The sequence below is a fragment of the Arachis duranensis genome, chromosome 2 (assembly GCF_000817695.3).
Source record: "Arachis duranensis cultivar V14167 chromosome 2, aradu.V14167.gnm2.J7QH, whole genome shotgun sequence".
Classification (NCBI taxonomy): Eukaryota; Viridiplantae; Streptophyta; class Magnoliopsida; order Fabales; family Fabaceae; genus Arachis; species Arachis duranensis.
The window spans coordinates 88,556,093-88,574,210 of record NC_029773.3 but is presented as its reverse complement, the minus strand read 5'-3'; the positions used below and the strand labels follow the sequence as shown (position 1 = coordinate 88,574,210).

The 18,118-nt window shown below is 33.8% G+C and overlaps 3 protein-coding genes and 2 long non-coding RNA genes across 8 annotated transcripts; 2 read left to right on the top strand and 3 right to left on the bottom strand.

The window, feature by feature from the left end:
* Window positions 1-889: 889 nt before the first annotated feature.
* Window positions 890-3,759, bottom strand: LOC107475772 (uncharacterized). Its single transcript, XM_016095434.3, has 7 exons — window positions 3,449-3,759; window positions 3,245-3,315; window positions 2,602-2,710; window positions 2,314-2,396; window positions 1,825-1,983; window positions 1,583-1,684; window positions 890-1,300 (listed from the first exon to the last, which is right to left on the bottom strand). Exons 1-7 carry the CDS (start codon window positions 3,507-3,509, stop codon window positions 1,145-1,147), a joined length of 741 nt encoding a protein of 246 aa, XP_015950920.1. The 5' UTR covers window positions 3,510-3,759; the 3' UTR covers window positions 890-1,144.
* A 121-nt stretch (window positions 3,760-3,880) lies between these two features.
* LOC107475771 (transcription initiation factor TFIID subunit 10) lies at window positions 3,881-7,259 on the top strand. 3 transcript variants are annotated; one of them, XM_016095433.3, is made up of 8 exons: window positions 3,881-4,032; window positions 4,204-4,338; window positions 4,431-4,495; window positions 5,267-5,329; window positions 5,846-5,903; window positions 5,985-6,035; window positions 6,557-6,653; window positions 6,872-7,259. In XM_016095433.3, the coding sequence occupies exons 2-7, from the start codon at window positions 4,237-4,239 to the stop codon at window positions 6,635-6,637; spliced, it is 420 nt and encodes a 139-aa protein (XP_015950919.1). In that variant the 5' UTR covers window positions 3,881-4,032; window positions 4,204-4,236; the 3' UTR covers window positions 6,638-6,653; window positions 6,872-7,259. The 3 variants fall into 3 exon arrangements, with proteins under 3 accessions (XP_015950919.1, XP_015950918.1, XP_052113202.1); XM_016095432.3 differs by having other exon boundaries at window positions 6,557-6,676; XM_052257242.1 differs by lacking the exon at window positions 6,872-7,259 and having other exon boundaries at window positions 5,985-6,038; window positions 6,538-6,639.
* A 433-nt stretch (window positions 7,260-7,692) lies between these two features.
* LOC107475769 (uncharacterized) lies at window positions 7,693-12,029 on the bottom strand. Of its 2 annotated transcripts, XM_052257241.1 has the most exons (11): window positions 11,631-12,029; window positions 9,959-10,137; window positions 9,778-9,836; window positions 9,636-9,676; window positions 9,399-9,430; window positions 9,265-9,293; window positions 8,900-8,936; window positions 8,664-8,720; window positions 8,253-8,329; window positions 8,069-8,142; window positions 7,693-7,985 (listed from the first exon to the last, which is right to left on the bottom strand). In XM_052257241.1, exons 2-11 carry the CDS (start codon window positions 10,058-10,060, stop codon window positions 7,966-7,968), a joined length of 528 nt encoding a protein of 175 aa, XP_052113201.1. In that variant the 5' UTR covers window positions 10,061-10,137; window positions 11,631-12,029; the 3' UTR covers window positions 7,693-7,965. The 2 variants fall into 2 exon arrangements, with proteins under 2 accessions (XP_052113201.1, XP_015950916.1); XM_016095430.3 differs by lacking the exon at window positions 11,631-12,029 and having other exon boundaries at window positions 9,959-10,193.
* Window positions 12,030-12,144: 115 nt separating this feature from the next.
* Window positions 12,145-14,994, top strand: LOC107475768 (uncharacterized). Its single transcript, XR_001589566.3, has 3 exons — window positions 12,145-12,543; window positions 14,318-14,410; window positions 14,560-14,994. It is a non-coding gene; the product is annotated as an uncharacterized LOC107475768 (long non-coding RNA).
* Window positions 14,995-16,139: 1,145 nt separating this feature from the next.
* On the bottom strand, window positions 16,140-17,782 carry LOC110278052 (uncharacterized). Its single transcript, XR_002371120.2, has 2 exons — window positions 17,283-17,782; window positions 16,140-17,161 (listed from the first exon to the last, which is right to left on the bottom strand). It is a non-coding gene; the product is annotated as an uncharacterized LOC110278052 (long non-coding RNA).
* Window positions 17,783-18,118: the final 336 nt, after the last annotated feature.

Sequence of the window (18,118 nt, the reverse complement as noted above, 5' to 3'; positions counted from 1 at the left end):
TACTTTTACTCTTATCAATAATTTTTAGGATAATTCTAATTTTATTGATCTTTTAGAGCTGAAAATTCAGAATATTATATTTTAAAATTGATGTATTGATCTTCAGTTGATTTTAAAAAATATAAACATAGTGATGAATATCATGACAAAAATGACGATAATAACTCATATTCATCAAATAAATCTTTCATTATCCTGAAAAGAATTCAGGAATAACATTTAATAGGATTGTCCTATTCTTAAGCAGTTGTTTATTATTTATTTTCTTTTTTTATTTGTTCTTTTGTTATTTTTCCGTTAACAAAAAAAATCACACGAGTATCATATTTATTAAAGTAAAGATGTGTTGAGTAAAACTAAATCCCTAAACACAATCGCGTTTTTTTTATTATATAGTATATACTCCAGTTTAAAATTAATTTTAAAATAAGCTAATTATATCTCAATTATATGAAAAATTACTTCTATACTAAAATTAATTAAAAAAACGTAGAATATATAACAAAAAGTAAAAAAACTCAATAGTTTTTGAGCTTGTTTAAGTAAATTTTTATGAAATGAAAAAAATATATTTTTTATTTTTTAATAATTTTATTTTTTTTATTAAAATTTTATCAAACATATTACACAAATAAAAAAATATTTTTTAATAATTTAATAACATCCAAACAATCCCTGTGTAAGTCACAAAAAAAAAAACAAACTCTGTGTATTGTACTAAACGAAAAATCTAAAATTAATTGTGCCCGATTTGAAACTTCTACGAATTACAAATAAAACTACTACTAAATTAATTTTTGTTTATATTTGATGAACGCTTTAACAGAGAACCAAAAATAAAAATAATAAAATCAGAAATCATATTCTATTTTTTTTAAAAAAAATCACATTATGGAACCAAATTAAGTGTTTATTCTTGAATTAAACAACCATAACATTGTAAATTAAGCCAGCAATCAACTTGTTATGTTGACTAATGGTATCAAGTAGCAACCAATTGAATAGACAGTTCTAAAGACTAATTTACAGTGAAATTATTGTGCAATAATAAACAACTAAATTAATTTTACATTGTACATAATTGACTAAAGACAGGTCTTTTATCATAATAATAAGGAATTACAACATTTCTGCCTGAATCAAATTACCAACTTCCTTCCTTGGACATCTTCAGAAAGTGGCAGAGAGTGATATTTGGAAGCTGAGGAGAACCCCTTTTCTTCTTCTTTATCTTTGTCATCTTTGATGACTCCACACTACCATTCATATCTGTCACTGTATCTGAGGCCAAGTTGTAGAACTACCACCAACAAAAATTAAGACTATAAGCTTCATGTACACTTACAAGAGTAACAACGAGCAGTGGCAGATCCAAAAAATTTTAGAAACGGCAGCAAATATAATGCATATATATAATGAGAAAGAGTTTTATATAACAATATAATAAGGATGCAAAAAACCATGATTAGTATCACTAATGCTTCTTTTTTGTCATTTTCATGAAACGCTTCCCAAATTTTCAAGCACAGAAGGCGAATTGAAAGTTCAACAATAACATGGAGAGTAGCATATCTGATATTACCTCACAAACACCATGCAGTAACAATCTCCTAAAAGGATCCTGAATTTGCAGCTCAAGAACATCTCCATCCGAGCTTTTCGTTATAAACGTCCGTATACATTCCTTAAGAAGATAGAAAAGAATAAAAAATATGTTTCTATGTAAATTGCAAGATATATTTTTTATATAAAAGTTCATCCCTTTTCTTGTGCACAATGGTGATTTACAGGTTAGAAGGGGGTAATTAATAATCAAATATGTACCTCATAACCTTCTATGAGTTCGGAAACAGAGCTGCGTCGAAGTGCCTCTCTTGTTCGACAATCAACTCTATGCCAACCATTCAATACTGCCAACTTGTCAGCATCAACACGGCCTTTCCTCTTGTCTAAAGAGTTTTCGAAAGCATGGATCACATTGACCTATCGAAACATATGAAACCTATAGTGAGATGTTTGTTGGCAATTGGCACTCTAAACTAACTTCAATTCTCATGGCTCATGCGCACACATAGCAGAACATAAACACTAAAACACACCATGTAAGCACATTTGTTGCAGATATAAACTCTACGATACTAAAAATTGTAAAAGATACCTAGATCACAGAATAACTTCTAAAAGGATATATTTAGTAACAAAAGCAATAATTCACTGTAAAGCTTCTTGAATTCAATTATAGGTGCATGGAATTATCTTCTTAAACAATAAAAACGTTTCAAGGAGTTTAAAAATAAGAGAAGCAAATATAACCTCTTTATCCATGTCTATATTCCTGAATCTGTCCCACTCTTCCACATTAGTCATGGAAAATGTTGAAGGTGGAACTTCTTCACCTGTGAAATGAACCCGATCGTCATTTTTTAAAATAAAAATTAATCCAGTCATTACTTATACTAAAGAAACATTGAAAGTTCAAAAATTAAAACGCTCTTAGGTAATGACTTTTTCTTTTTGGGCGGGTTTGGGGTATCACAGGAAGCATGCAACAAAACTAAGCAACCAAAGCTTCAGGAATAAAAGATGCCTCAGATAATTTACCCCATGGTGGTGGAGCAAACAAGCCTCTGATTTCCTCCGCATTTAATCGTGGAACCAGTTCCATCAGGAGACGATCGTTTAACCACCTACGGGATCTTCGATTTGTAACCTGAAACAGGTAAGACTAGTCTCAGCCTCTCAGGTTGATTAAAAATCTAATTAATAGAATAGAGAACTTGCTGCTTGTAATTGTTATTAGTTATAACAGCCAAAAGTATTCAGTTCACATAATGACATAACCAAGTTTTCAAATTCAATTTATAAACCAATCTGTAATACCGACTTGTTTCATTTAAACCACTCAGTCATGAAAACACCATATTGCAAATTTATATTCAAACGGGGGTGATGAATTTTCTTCAGTCCAACCATAAACATAGACAAAAAGTGGATAGCATTAATAAGCTTCTCAGCTGCATTCATAAAATGCATTGCATAGAAAAATACCAATGAAATTGAAACACCAATGCATCTTGTTTCACACCATACAGTATAAGTAATATAACAATATTTGTTTAAAAGAAATAAGGCCATTTAAGAAAATTAAGAATTGTATTTTCACAAACATAAGCATTAGAGTTGTAAAAGCAGTAACAACACTCAAATCATAATCATCAATGAGTTCTGTGCATAAAGGAACAACCTTTCCAGTCAAGCTCTCAAGGAACTCAATCTTCTTCTCAATTGACATCCCACCAGATTTTCCACCATCTCCTGTTCATAACGAAATAGAACAAATTCAAAATCCATCTGAAAAAAAAAAATCAATCTTTTTCCTCTTTTAGAAAAAGCTTAAAACTGAGGATAAGCTTGAGCTGAATTAAATGAAAAAGGATAAAAGGGGTACCTTTAGAAGGGTCAATGAAAGGAGAAGAGAGAAGAAGCTCTTGTTCTCGGTGAAGAACCATGGCTAGAACTAGAAGATCTAATTAATCAAATTTTTGGAAGCAATCGAATTGGATTGGATTGTGTGAACTTTTTTGGGAGAAGGATAAGTATTTAAATACTAATTGTAAAAATTGAAACTTTCAACAACACACAAGAAGAAGAAGAAAGATCACAAATCAGAGATACAAATTGTGTTGATATGAAAAAGGGAAAGAATATTCTTTTGGATTTGTGTCTTTTCTTCTTAGATTCTTAATTCTTTTCCTCAGTGACGACGGTGTCGGGTGTTCTCTTCTTCAAGGGTAAGTAATGGGCCGATACAAGCCCATTAATAACATTATTGGGCTTTATTGGGCCTAGTATACAGATTATTGGGCCAGGAATAAGAAAGTTTCAGTGGCTACACTACAAAACAAACACTATCGGCAGAGGCACCTGAAAAAAATTTCAAGTTTCATTCTCCGTTCTCCTACGACAGCGGTGTACGGCGGGGATTTCACGGCAGCAACCAGTCTCTCCTTTTCTCCGGCAACCACCAGCAAGGTACGGGGCGCAACAAAAAAACTTTTTGTTTCCTCGAAAAAATTGATATTTTTGCGAACCAAAAATTTTGCTCTTGATCCTTTTAATTCTTAATTTACAAACTTTGCATAATTCGAATGACTCGTGTATATGAGTTTGAAGTAAATTCTAAGAAAATTGATAAATTCGCAGGGTAGGTTATTGTATAGATAGAGTGAGGAGGAGATGAACCCTAACCATAATCCACAATCAAGCGATGGAGGGAGGCATGATGACGATGCTGCACTCACCGAGTTTCTTGCTTCGTTAATGGATTATACTCCTACGGTTTGTTTCATATCTATGCTTGAGCTCTTTCATTGGAATTGTTTCATAAATTTGATTGAACATTTGAACCAACCGTTTCGTCTTCTTCTCAGATACCTGATGAGTTGGTGGAGCATTACTTAGCCAAGAGCGGATTTCAGTCTCCCGATCTTCGATTGTTAGTGCCTCTTCCCTTGTTACAGATTTGTTCCTTTTTCGTTTATGTGTGAGTTTAACTTTGATGTTTTGACATTGTCAACTAATCTATATAGGATTAGGAATCGCCATATTAGAGCTGATTATAGAGAATAATGGTTCGATTTAATCTTTGGTTATAGGCTCAAGTTAGGATAGTGAATCAGATGTAGGATTGTCCTATAGCTAGAGGTAGAGGTAGGCCTAAGAAAAGGTTAGAGGAAATTTTAGAGGAGATTAAAATATAAATGGTTTAAAGTCATATATTTGTATGATCATTCAAGTGATAAGCATAAGAATCAACCATATTTGGTTGTGACCATTAAAATTGAAGTCTTTTACTTAATTATCCTTTATTTTCAATACTTATGGACTAGGCTTCGTTCAAGATGATAGTGACCAGGCATAAGCATATAATACTTGTAGTAAGTATTTTCAGCACCAATGTTAATTATATGAGTTAGTAGAAGCCTGTGTCAGAATATATAAGGAATGAGCAATAGCAGATTGCGTTGCTTCGCTTGTCCTCAACTTGTATGCAGTATCCCAAACCATGCCATGCTTGCAGAAATCTTTATTGGTTTGTTGTGAACTTATAATATAGCTAAATTTATCCTTCCGAATCCGTAGTGGATTCAACATTTTCTTCCTTTTTTTTTCTTTTTAAATTATTGTTGATATTTATTCCTACAAAAGTTGGATTCTTAGCCCCCTGTATTTGTTGTTTGATTGCAAATGTGGATCACTATTTCAGGACTAGATTGGTTGCTGTTGCCACTCAGAAGTTTGTTGCAGAAGTTGCGGGTGATGCACTTCAGTATGTTTCTTCTTTTTCTTTTTTCTTGTTTTTTTTTTTTGTCATAATCTGTTTATAATTACCCATAAACCATTGGATATAAGTTGTTCATGCATGTGAGTGATGTTGGTCAGTACATGATGGATACTATTTTTCTCTCTTAATAAATGTGTATTCAAGGTAGTTTATAGGATAACACATGGGAAAAGAGCCTGTGCTTTCATCTCCTTTTCTGTTGTGGTCCATAGATACATACACACTAGAATGAGGGCACATCATGATAAGAAGAATGTAAATCCGAAATTCAATATAAATTATGTTGTTGACTATTACTCTCTAGAACTCTGCTTGTCCTCACTTCTAGGTGTACTTGTAGGTGGCTTTGTATTTGAATGCTTGTATCTTTGTCAATGTTTGTTGGTTTTCTTAGTTTAATGGTTATGAGATATGACAATGTGCTTCATCTTTAGTTTCTTATTCTGCATATCTTTTGCATTACTATATTGGCATGACATTGTGACTAGAGTTTAACTGTAGGCACTGCAAAGCAAGACAAGCAACAATTCCAAAAGATAAAAGGGACAGGCAGCAGAAGGTTCTGGAAGCTTTTATTCTGGTTTTGTTTATATTCTACATACACTCGTCTTGTCTTTAGCACTTACATTTTTTTTAACAGGATAAGCGCCTTGTTTTGACGATGGAAGACCTAACAAAGGCACTGCACGATGTAAGAATTGTTCTGTATATTTAAATTGACTGTCAAGTTTTCCTCATTAATATGTCATAATACATACAATCTGTTATCCATATTTTTTAAGCTTTACACAAATCTTCAGTCATTTTGGATATCCACTCAGGTTGTATGTTGAGTATGGGAGAGGTTAAGTCTTCCAATTGACGTAGCAAGTTATATGCATTGGAGCATATTTATGTCCAAGTTCATAGATATTAGTATTAGTAAAATTATGGGAATAATTTGTGTCTAAACTTAACGAGATTTGCTTAGAAAACTGGTAGAGGAGGAGAAGATACAGGTTGAGGTCAAGCTAGATTGGCTCATATATGCATGATCTCGAAATTAAACAATATGAACATTGTTTATAAGCTTCTTCAGGGAATAATATTAAACTGTACATCTGAGCTAGGGTATTTGACGATTAAAACATCTTTCATCTTAATCAATTTTACTAAATGCAGATACAGTAATATTTCCTTGCATTTAATCGGTATGATATCTTGTATGAACAGTATGGGGTGAATGTGAGGCACCAAGAATATTTTGCTGACAGCCCTTCTACTGGAATGGATCCTGCTACTCGAGACGAATGACTCCATGTTTAATCAGGTTTAGGTTTCTACATTCTCATAGTAAGTAATTCCATATGAGTTTGTGGAGTTGAGTCTATTCCATTTATATGCTCTTGGTTTCTAGATTTGTATTATATACCTAAGGTCATGTTCCATTAAGCCCATTTTGTTTAATATTACATTGGATAAATGTTGCTGGCTGTTGAACATGTGTATCATCCCATGGTTATAACTAATGATAGTGTGGTTATGCAGGAATGGCAAAATTGCTGGTGGAATGAATTTTATGAAACACAAGCCTATAACATTTCCATGGAAACACCAAAAATACTGCAATTATTCGCTACTGACATCACAGTGCATGTAATCAATTGTGAACTAGATTAGCAATGAACTTTCCTACTCTCTTTTTTTAAGAAAAAAAAGTAACTTTATTGTATCATTTCCCCTTGCCCTTTTTCTTTCCTTGGAATTAATCTTTAATCACAGCTGAAATGAATATGCTTCTCTTCCTAATAATTGTTGTACCTAAAAATTCATCAAGTTCAACATCTCAGGAGTTCATTAAGTTCACTATTAACCGCTCATCCTAATAATCGGTGTATGTAAAATTTAACCTAATGCAAGATCTCAGTTTATCATAGTCCTTGACTATTGTGTAAATTATAAGTTGGATTGTTATATTTACACCCATTTAGCAACAACCATTCTGTCTGGACCCTGAAGACACTGCTCCGACTTATAAAAAAATGCATGCGTTGCCTAATACACGTTTAATATATATTTTGTATTTTTTTTTTTTACTATTTTGTATTCTAATATATATTTAATACTATATTTGATTTGGTAACTAATTTTTGTACAAAAATAAAATGACGAACTTTGGGATGGAATTAGAGTAGCAATTATTTAAAAGTTTAAATAACAAGGTAAATATAATCAAATATTATTTACATCTGGTTGAAAAGTAATGCATCACCTCACCGAAATGGGACTCTGGGAATCAATTACATAACCAAATATTTGAAAGCATATACTTGGGTCAATTCCCTTTTTAGCTCATAACACAAGTTAACTGATTGAAAATGCATTTGGTATAGTACATTATACGTCATCAACCTCCGGACCATCTCACAAGACATCATGTAAAACTAAGATTATAACATTAGAAAGAAAATTAAAAATTTTACAGCAATTTCCATGTAAATGGGAGAAATATCTAAACCTCAAAAATGATTATCTCAGCATATGCAGGACAAAGTTAACTTGGCTATAGAAATGCATTTGAGAAATTTTACAAAGTGCAGCATACATGAATCATCTTCAGAATACGTCCTCTCTGAGTTGAATCATATTCTACAATTGGAAGCTGAAAAGGAAGCAGAACATATCTAAGAGCGAGAAAGCCAGAATCAAAATAAAGTACACCGTCCGATCAAAGTGTGTACTTACTACAATATACAAACTGGTTCAGATCAAGAGTAATTCTTCCTTGTTTTGCAGTATCAAATGAATTAAACAGATTCCTGAAAGACATAATAGAAGGTCCTTATCAGTGAAATGAAAGTTCAACACTAGGTCAAATAAAAATTGCGTGGAAAATATTGCTTTCTGGCTTTTCTCTGAATATATATACCTTGCTGATTGTAAGAATATACAAAGTGATATGAAGACATCCAGTCTAAACTTCCCACTTTTACTTTGATCAAAGCTCTGAGAATAATCAAAGAGAAACATTTGAGCATGGCCTTCTAAATGGCAACGTTGCATAGATGAGAGGCCTACTATGCAGTTGTAAGCAATCAAACAAGGACTAAATAAATTTACATGCTAAACACATTGCATTATTTCTTTCTCCATCTGACTAATAAAGCATTTTCAACTTATTATCCCAAGAAAGGAGCATACAGAAATTAAGGCATGGATAATAGTAGTGTAAACAAACATTGAGAATTGAGATAGTTTTGGCTTAACCACTAGTCGTCAATGTGACGTGCAACTTCTCCAGGATGATTTACTACACAATTAAACTATGACGATGCCTTACCGCACAGGCAGAGTAAAATGCAGGAGAATCCAGCGTGAAGCCAATCTTTACCAATGCCTGGAAACAGATTCGGCAAAGTTATTTAGAGTTGCATCCAACATTACACATAAACTACGCAACTCAACATTTTGTTGATACAGCTTGGGAAGTACTAATAAGAACCATAAGCTCGTCTGGCTAAGCAAAACCAGTGACACGATAAACAGAACATCTTTGAAATCATTCTTAAAATATACCTCAAAAACGTCATCAAGGACAAGAAAGCCACGACCCCTGCATCAATGAACCGAACAAGAAGTGTTATACTGCAGAACCAAGTGATCAGCCAAGCAGTGGATCTTTAAAACTAAACTTGTTCCGGTATGACCACAGAATTATACTGACAAGCTAGAGTTTAGACATAAGCTATAGGCCACAGTAATATCGATCCAAAATAAGCATGAACAAATTGATTATAAACCTTTCATGTCATTAGTTTCTTTCCTATAAGATCATTCACAATGTAATTGCCTACAATAATATCACTCGAAACTACATGCAAGATAAAGCTCTGAAAACAAATAAACAGAATGGAACAAAAGCATATAAATAAACCAATCACCTCTCAAGATCAGAAAATGCATGTTGAACCTGAAGAGCCATTTATAGTGGTTATTAGAACCAACGTACTTAATATCAAATATAGGTTAATGACAATAACCTCACATATCAAATGCATAATAGAGAAACACTAACCTTAATAAGGAACTTGTTGAGTGCAACAAATTCTAGAGCAAACCATTTACGAGTAAGTTAGAGTGAGGTAGAACATGTTTCAATTCTACTATAAACAAACTCCAACAAATAAAGTCCCATATATGAAAGAACACTACTTTCCAAATTTCAAGATAGTATTTGATTATTGATGTAAATCTCAGCTTCTTTTTAGAGCATAGTGGGTTAAGCATAGAGTGCAATGGGATTGGCATATACCTTCAAAGCTCATAGTACCATTCCTATCAAAATCATACATCCTACACAATTATGAGAACAAAAAAAAAGAAAGGAATTAGATTATGAATGGAGAAAATTGAAACATAATAGCATTTGAAACACAGAAATTGGATATATGAACTTGATCATCTGCTCAACAACTGAGAGTGGAAATTCCAGGTTTCCAACCGCTAAAGCACTCTGATGATTCAACCAACAAGGGGGAAAAAAGTTTTTTTTATTAAATCACAAAACAATATCAATTGAATTCAAAGTTTAAATGGAAAAATAACAATAATAAAAAATAATAATAAAAAAAGGACCTTGAGTTGGGGAGCAGTTATGGTTCCAGTTTTGTGAGAGTCAACTCTGTCGAACCATTCACGAATCATAGCGTTGTTATTGTTGTTGTTGTTGTTCTCCATTTCAGTTTCAGTTTCACTGATTCATTCATTCAATCACTGCTTCTTTTGCTTCCTTCTTCCACCTTCGTCTTCTGATTCTGATGAAAACCAAATCGATAAATTGAAGGGTCTACCGTGACTCCGTGAGGACCATTTTAGAGTACACACCTTAACCCATTCTTTTTTTTGTTTGGACAGCTAATTCCTTTCGAAAACAAAAAAGGGCCCAATGGTCCAAGGCCCATTAACGATATTTTATGGAGAGTCACTTCTATTACAGAAATGATGGATAATTCAATTCTTTTTCTCAAGCAATGTTGTCAATTTTTCTTACACCCATGGTTTCTGTTATTTTATTATTTGGAGTAATGTAAAATTGCAAGGTTTTGAAAACCGAATCGGTAATGAAACCGTTTTAGTTATTAATTTATTGGTCTAATTGATTTAATTATGATTTAACCGAAATAACCGTTTTATAATAAAATAATAAATAAAATAACTAATAGCAAGGTTTCATATTAACTAACAACAATTATTCAAAATTTGTTACAATAAAGAATAAAATCATAAAAAGATGTATTATCTTTTACATTCCAATCAAAGGAAATATCTAATATGTTTTTTTTTCCAAAGAAAAAAATAGAAAATAAATTAAAGAAAAAGCGAGAGACTATTCAACGTCACTGTTTCACAGTAACTTCACAACCGTTTTATTTGCAAAACAAGGTCATTTACAACATGAACTAATACTATAAAAAAGTAAAAGATTTCATAGCCAACTAGACAGAATTCCTTGCATATTTAGAAAAGAGTAATCACCCAAATTTTAATTCAAAAGAAATAATTTGGTTTTCAAAAGTATATACATTGTTCTATCTGACATATCTCTAAAAGAAAAGAATAAACTACTCTACTTACTAGTTACTATCATATGTCACAAAAATTGATGCCTTCTATCTACCAATATGCAACAATAATTAACAAATGCTATGGGATCAAAGGCATACAAATCACTACGACTTAGTGAGGAATATGAAAGAATATATTTACACATCAACAAACAAAATTACGAGCATCAACAAACAAAATTTCAGACATTCAATTTAAAAAAGAAACTAAAAAGTTAATTTTAAAGTGGGTCACAAGATTTATATCCTTAATCATCACAGGGCCAACCTCAAAGAGAAGGTCCAAGCATGGTGGTGGAATCTCTTTGGAAGCAGGGATTGAGCCAGACTAAATCAATAGGAGTAGTTTTAACATGGTAAGTTTAACATGGCAGGAGCAGTTTTAACATGGCATGTTTTCATCTTCCACTCAATGAACAATTTATTAAATCAACAACAGCAAAACACAATATAACAATCAAAAGGTCAAGAACAACATCAAAATAATAATTCATCAAATTAACAAATTGATAAGATCAATTAAAACTGAAAATCAAAATAACAAGAATAATTAAAATTTTAAACTATAGTAAACCAACAACAAAACAAGAACTAGAAAAACATACTAATCATGAAAACAACAATCAAATAAAACAATAACTGAATAATTAATACAAGAAAGAACAAGAAGGAAAAAAAATCACCCTAGAATGAAGCAGTTCTGAAATTCAAACAGTACAGGGAGAGGGAGGAGCTTTAAAATGCGACGAAAATGGCTGAACGGAGGCTGAACAATGGCGGAACGGTGGCTGAAAGTCGGCGGAACAGAAGCTCGAACACGCGGTGTAGAGGGCTGAACAGAGGGCTAAGCAGCTCGAGCAAGGGCAGAGCAAGGGTTGGCCAAAAAACAGAGGCAGAAGATTGAACAAAAAGCAGGCGGCCGCGCGGCGAACAAGGGCGACATTGTGCAAAAGCTGTAGCAATGAGGACGGCGGCGGTGGCTGGACGTTGAAGAACAGTGACGAGATGGAGGGTTGCTTGGGTGCTTCCTCCAAGCTGCGTTCGAGTTCTCTTCTCTGCCGAACTGAGAGCGAGAGGTAAGAGTGGAGCTATTGGACCGTCGAACCGGCCGGGAATCGGCCGGTCGAACCGAACCGTAACCCGGCCGGTTTTCTAAATTTCTCCAAAACGCTGCCGTTTGGAATGAGGAACTCCCTAACCATTTCCCAACGTCCCATTCCCAACCCTAGTCTCTCCAAAACAACCCACTTCCAACACTGACTCTCCAAAACGGCAAACACGCGCAGCACTCCCATCAGGCCATCACCCTTCCTCTCATCGTCATTGAGCTCCTCCTTCACTTCTGTCCCGCCACCGGCAAGCAACCGCCGCCGTTGCAACTTTGAGCTTTGAAGCCACTGTCGCAACGTCGTTCTCCTCCATCGTGCAGCCACGCTTGAGCTTCAAAACCACCGTCACCGGCCTCGCCTCCTGCCTCCGTCACGCAGCCACTGTCTCGCCGGCGCCAGTTCTGTTCCATCGCATCAGCCCTTCGGTCGTTCCCTGTTCCTTTCTTGCTACTGATCTGCTCTGCTCTGTTCTAGCATTTAGTTCTAGGTATTAATTTTTTTTTAAACTATAATTGTTGAATAATTGTTGTTACTTGTTAGTTAGTCTGTGAACCTTGCTGTTGTTACTAGGTTGAATAATTGCTGAATAATTGTTGTTAGTTAATCTGTGGACTTGTTACTGAATTGAATGATTGTTGAATAATTTTGACTTTTGAGACTTGAGAGATTACTGGGTTGGAGTGAGTTACTGTGGGTTACTGTGATATTATAATTGGATTGTATTGTTATTGGATTGCTGGTGATTTTTAGGTATGGATGAGAGTATCAACTAAGAAACACCTAAGGCTATTGGATTGTTGTGATATTGTATTGTTATTGTATTTTTTTCCTTTTGTTTAATTTTTGAAAAAAGATGTTTAATCTTTGTTAAAATTGTGCTGAAATTTTGCTAAAATTGTGATTAGCTGAAAATCTTGTTAATCTTTATTGAAATTATGTTGAAAACTTTGTTAAAAGTTTGTTAGAATTTCTATTTGTTCATTATGAGTAGAAGGAGGGGTTTAGAATAGTTCTTCTGCAAGGAGAAAGGGATCATTATCTTTTTCTATTGATAACTTCAAGTACACGTTCAAGTAGTTGACTTATTGGGAGAGAAGAGAGCCATGAGAATGGATCTTACACAATAAGGATTAAAGGTAGAGAATGCAACGGTTAGGCCTTTAGGGTCTTCACTTTTTGACTCTACCGTTTCCATTTCTTCTATCTCACAATAAGTATGCTTTGTTCCATTGAGCATCGGATGCTACATTTTAAATTTTTAATATCATTGTCTAATAATAATTGATACTTTTACTTTATTTCATACTTAGGTCAAATAGCTGGATACTGAAATTCATTGATTTGGAAGGTGAAATGAGGAGAGATGTTTGGCATGCTTTGATAAGTGAAATTATAGCGTTACACAAGTTCACACATGAATATGGACCTTGATTATGACCAATCTTTTGTTATAGAAAAAATAATTTCTTCATTTTTGTTTTTAACGAAAAAATAGATGAATTGAATTAACTAAATAAGTAGATGATTGAATATTTATGATTGATTTGGTTAATTCAATAATTTTTTTTTGTTTTTCGTGATTATCTTAAATTTCATATAATATTATAAATTTTATATGTATATAAAATTTGACTTTTGATATGTTTTTTTTATATTTGACTCATGTATGGTATTTAAATGTGATTATGATGAGATTTTAATTGGAATTATACTTTTAATTTGTCTATATTTAAGATTTATATCAGAATATATTTATATTTTTGTATATTTATTTAAAATTTGATATGTTATTTTATTATAATTCGGTTATTTCGGTTGAACCACGGTTGAACCTCTAAACCGATGAACCAATAATTCAAGTGGTTTGATGATCGGTTCGGTTTTCAGAAGCTTGCTGTGGGTGACTCATTGACTAGGGTTCCTTTCAGCTGCTGAAAGGAAAACGTAGTGTATTTGGCAAAATACAATAGTTTCCCAAATTGATTTGCTAAAAAGGATTCTTTTTTCCCAATACTTAGACACTTGAAACCTTGTTTGCATTTTCTCCTTGGTTAATCTTCAAGATTGGTTTTTGTTGCATATCACCTTGGTTCTGAATTATTGATACTTATGGGCTTATGCATTTGTATAGTAGTTTACAAATTGCTATTTTTGCATTGTAATTTGCACTGTAGTTTATAATAATTTATATTATAGTAAGATGAGATTGTTTACAAGTTGCCTCTTCTTTCTTCTCTTTGATGATGTTCAAACAATTATAGCAAGCATCACTGGGATGCAGAAAATTTCCGTGCTGATGACGATCGTAATACCGGGGATCGCAAAAATGTTTGTTGGTGAAGTTGTTGAAACAGGTATGGGAAGTTTCCATTTATATCTTACAAGCATGAGATGGTTCATGCACGATGTTTTTAAGGTCAAAATCTTGCAGTTCTTGGTTCTAAGAAGGCCAATATTCTGATTCCAAAAGTTCCTGTTGATAAAAACTACTACTTTTTTGCAGCTAGAATAGTGATGCTAGAGAGGAATCAGGACCAATTCGTCTATGTCACTTGAGAGAAGCATATAGACGATTAAAGCTTGAAGGAAGAATATTTAAAAGACCAATGTTGAGGCTCTTCCGGTAAATTTATGAATTGTGAATGTAGTGGATGATGTCACTGGTTTGCAGCAGTGTCTTGTAGGTAGATTTGGTACTCGCTACTCAGTACCGTCATGGCCTCATTCGTGCATCCTGATATTTGTTACTGTTTGTAGGTAAATTTGGAATATTTTCCCATTCCTTTATCAAATATTAAATTTGTGAACACAATAATTATAGGCCTCAACGTCTGTTCTATCTATGTTGAAGTTGAAATGCATATCTGTGCTGCAATGACAGATGTTGTATATTGCATTGCAAAGCTTACTGTGTTAAATAGATAGCTAGCTTGAATAACTTGGGAGAAGGAGAACTAGAAGAGGATTTGAGCTTGGTTGCAAGAACCAAGAGATCTCAGTTAACTATTAGGGTCAAACTAATGTATAGTCTAGGATTTTGCTCCTCTAAAGTAAAAGTTTGTCCAAGCTATTTTAATCCCTGTTAATGCTAAAGTTGAATAATTAAATTTTGGTTAATAAGTATACTTATATGTCCCTGGAGTTGAATGATATAATGTCTTACTCCCCAAATTTGGGTTGAGTTATCTATGAACTATCTAAAAGAAAATCTAGATGTTGGTATTTTCTGTTTGATTTGTGATTTGTACTTGTTGGGTTGAGATACTATTGCTTGTTTCATTTGCTGGATTTGCTAACTGATTAGACCGCAATCAATATAACTAACATACATGTCATGGATTTTGGTTGCTTTCAAAGGCATATGTTACCCTTTCACCTCAGCTACCGGTGACTATGTTTCAAAGAATTTTGTGCTCCTTATTGAAAGAAAAGCCTGTTCTTTTTGGAGTTTATTGAATTGTAGTAGGCTAGCTTGTTTTAAGATACTAGCATCAAAAAATTGGTGGAAACCAATTGTTAGTCTAATATTACCAAGCAGTATCTCAAGTTCTCAACCCAACAAGTAGAAATCACAAATCAAACAGAAATTACCAACATCCGGATTTTCTTTTAGATAGTTTATAGATAACTCAACCCAAATTTGGGAAGTAAGACATTACATCATTCACCTCCAGGGACACATAAGTATAATTACTACCCAAAATTTTAATTATTCAACTTTCGCATTAATAGGGATTAAAATAAGCTATAAACAGAAACTTCCTATATCTGTTTAAACAACTTCACTAACAAACATTTTTGCAATCCTGATACTACAAGTCTACAATCATCATTGGCATGGAAATTTGCTGCGTCCCAGTGATGCTTGCTAATAACAGTTTGAATATCATCGAGAGAAGAAAGACGAGGCAAGTTGTAAACAATCTCATCTTTCTTTAATATAAACCACAGCGCAAATTACAATGCAAAAATAGCAATTTGTAAATTACTATCCAAATGCATAGGCCCATAAGTATCAATAATGCAGAACCAAGGTGATATGTAACAAAAACCAATCTTGAAGATTAACCAAGGAGAAAAAAATGCAAATAAGGTTTCAAGTGTCTTGAGTATTGAAAAAAAATCTAACTAATACAACCAGCACAGAACAATTTAAATTATTGGATAGCACAATGGTTTAAACATCATATTTTTAGCAAATCAATTTGGGAGATGGCACATAGTAGCTGAGGAACCATACTCTTTTCATGTTAGATTTCTGAAATCCAGCCCTGTGGAATGATTCATATCTTTTCATCTATTACTCAATGAATTGTGACAATATAGCCCTAAAAGTAAAAGCATATTATAATATCTTATTCTGCGGTGCCCATTTTACTATTCTACCCTTCTCTCTCGCCGCACTTTTCACTTCTTCCGGAATTGACTTGATCGTTTCTGATCTTATCACCCATAGAAACCTTTGTTCGCCGTTTGCTAAGCCGTACGCTACTTCGATTAGTTCCTTCTCTTCCCAGCTTGCTATGCTTCCTAAACTCACGTATAAAACTGAACGCGGCTCTTGTTCATTCAGCCACGTTCAGTTGTGTACATCAGTTTAGGAAGCATAGCGAGCTGGAAAGAGAATGAACTAATCGAAGTGGCCTACGACTTAGCGAACAGCGAACAGAGATTTCTATGGGTGATAAGACCAGAAACTATCAAGTCAATTCCGGAAGAAGTGAAAAGTGCAGCAAGAGAGAAGGGTAGAATAGTAAAATGGGCACGGCAGCGAGCTGGAAAGAGAATGAACTAATCGAAGTGGCCTACGACTTAGCGAACAGCGAACAGAGATTTCTATGGGTGATAAGACCAGAAACTATCAAGTCAATTCCGGAAGAAGTGAAAAGTGCAGCAAGAGAGAAGGGTAGAATAGTAAAATGGGCACGGCAGAGGGAAGTTTTGGCTCAAGGGAAGCTTTTCATATCCCCGGTCAAGATAGCTTTTGTAGAAGGGAACTCTTAAAGGGAACTCTTAAAGCTCAATCCCTGTAAGATTAAAGCTCCACCAAAAGTCCTCGTTTTCCTCTGGCGTGCTCAGCATATGAAAGACTTCCGACCATGGATCTGCAACACAGTAATAGTTGATGATTCAGAATAAATTAAAACAAATAAAAGATGATGATAAATTGATGCATGAAGAACAAAGCTAAGTCCGATCCAAGGGAAAAGAAATTAGAATACAGACCTGGCTCATCAGCCTTTGATGACCTCAAAGCCGAATACAGAACAGCACGGCCGCCGTGGTGGTCTCGAAACTGAAAGCATGACTGTTGCGATTACTGTGATGAGTTAGTCCTCCTTTCGTCGGCGAAGACAAAGAAGAGGTAAAGGAAGTTTCCTCCTTCAACGGAATCTCCTCTTCTTCGTCGAAATCTGGAGACCCCATCCGCATCTCCAGGATGAAGCTTTTCAAGCTTCAATTCTGTTGTCAAATGACTAAGAAAATTAGTGCGAATGTCTGTTCCTCGAAAACTGAGGAAGACATCATGTTTGATTAGAGGAACATTGAAAGCAGAGGATGAAATAGAGAAAGGAGAATATGCCATTGAAGGTTGTGTGTGTGTTAGTGTGGTGTGATGAATTCAGGTTATATAATGAGTCAAGTGAATGAAGTCAAGTAGTAAACCATAATGATAGCTAGGTTCTTCCTGCTTGTTTCTTGGTTGATTCCTCTAACTTGTTAAAAGTGTCTATATATAATGATAGCTTTGCTTTACTTTAGTGGGCTCATCCCCTTCAATTACGCTGAGTACTACTCCGTGTCTTCATCTATGGTCCTCATTTTAAGACATACAAGAACAAGAAGTACTACAAAATAAAATGTTTATTTTATATTTTGAGTTTTTTATTTGTACTTAAAAAAAGGTAAGGAAGAAAAATTTTTTCTTTTATAATTTTTGAAAAGCACATAACAAATGCATTTCTGAGTTATCTATTTGAATTTTATTTTTTTAGAAAAAATTAATTTACACATGTATTTCTATATTTCTGCTGAAAAATAAGTTTTTCTATTAAAAAAAT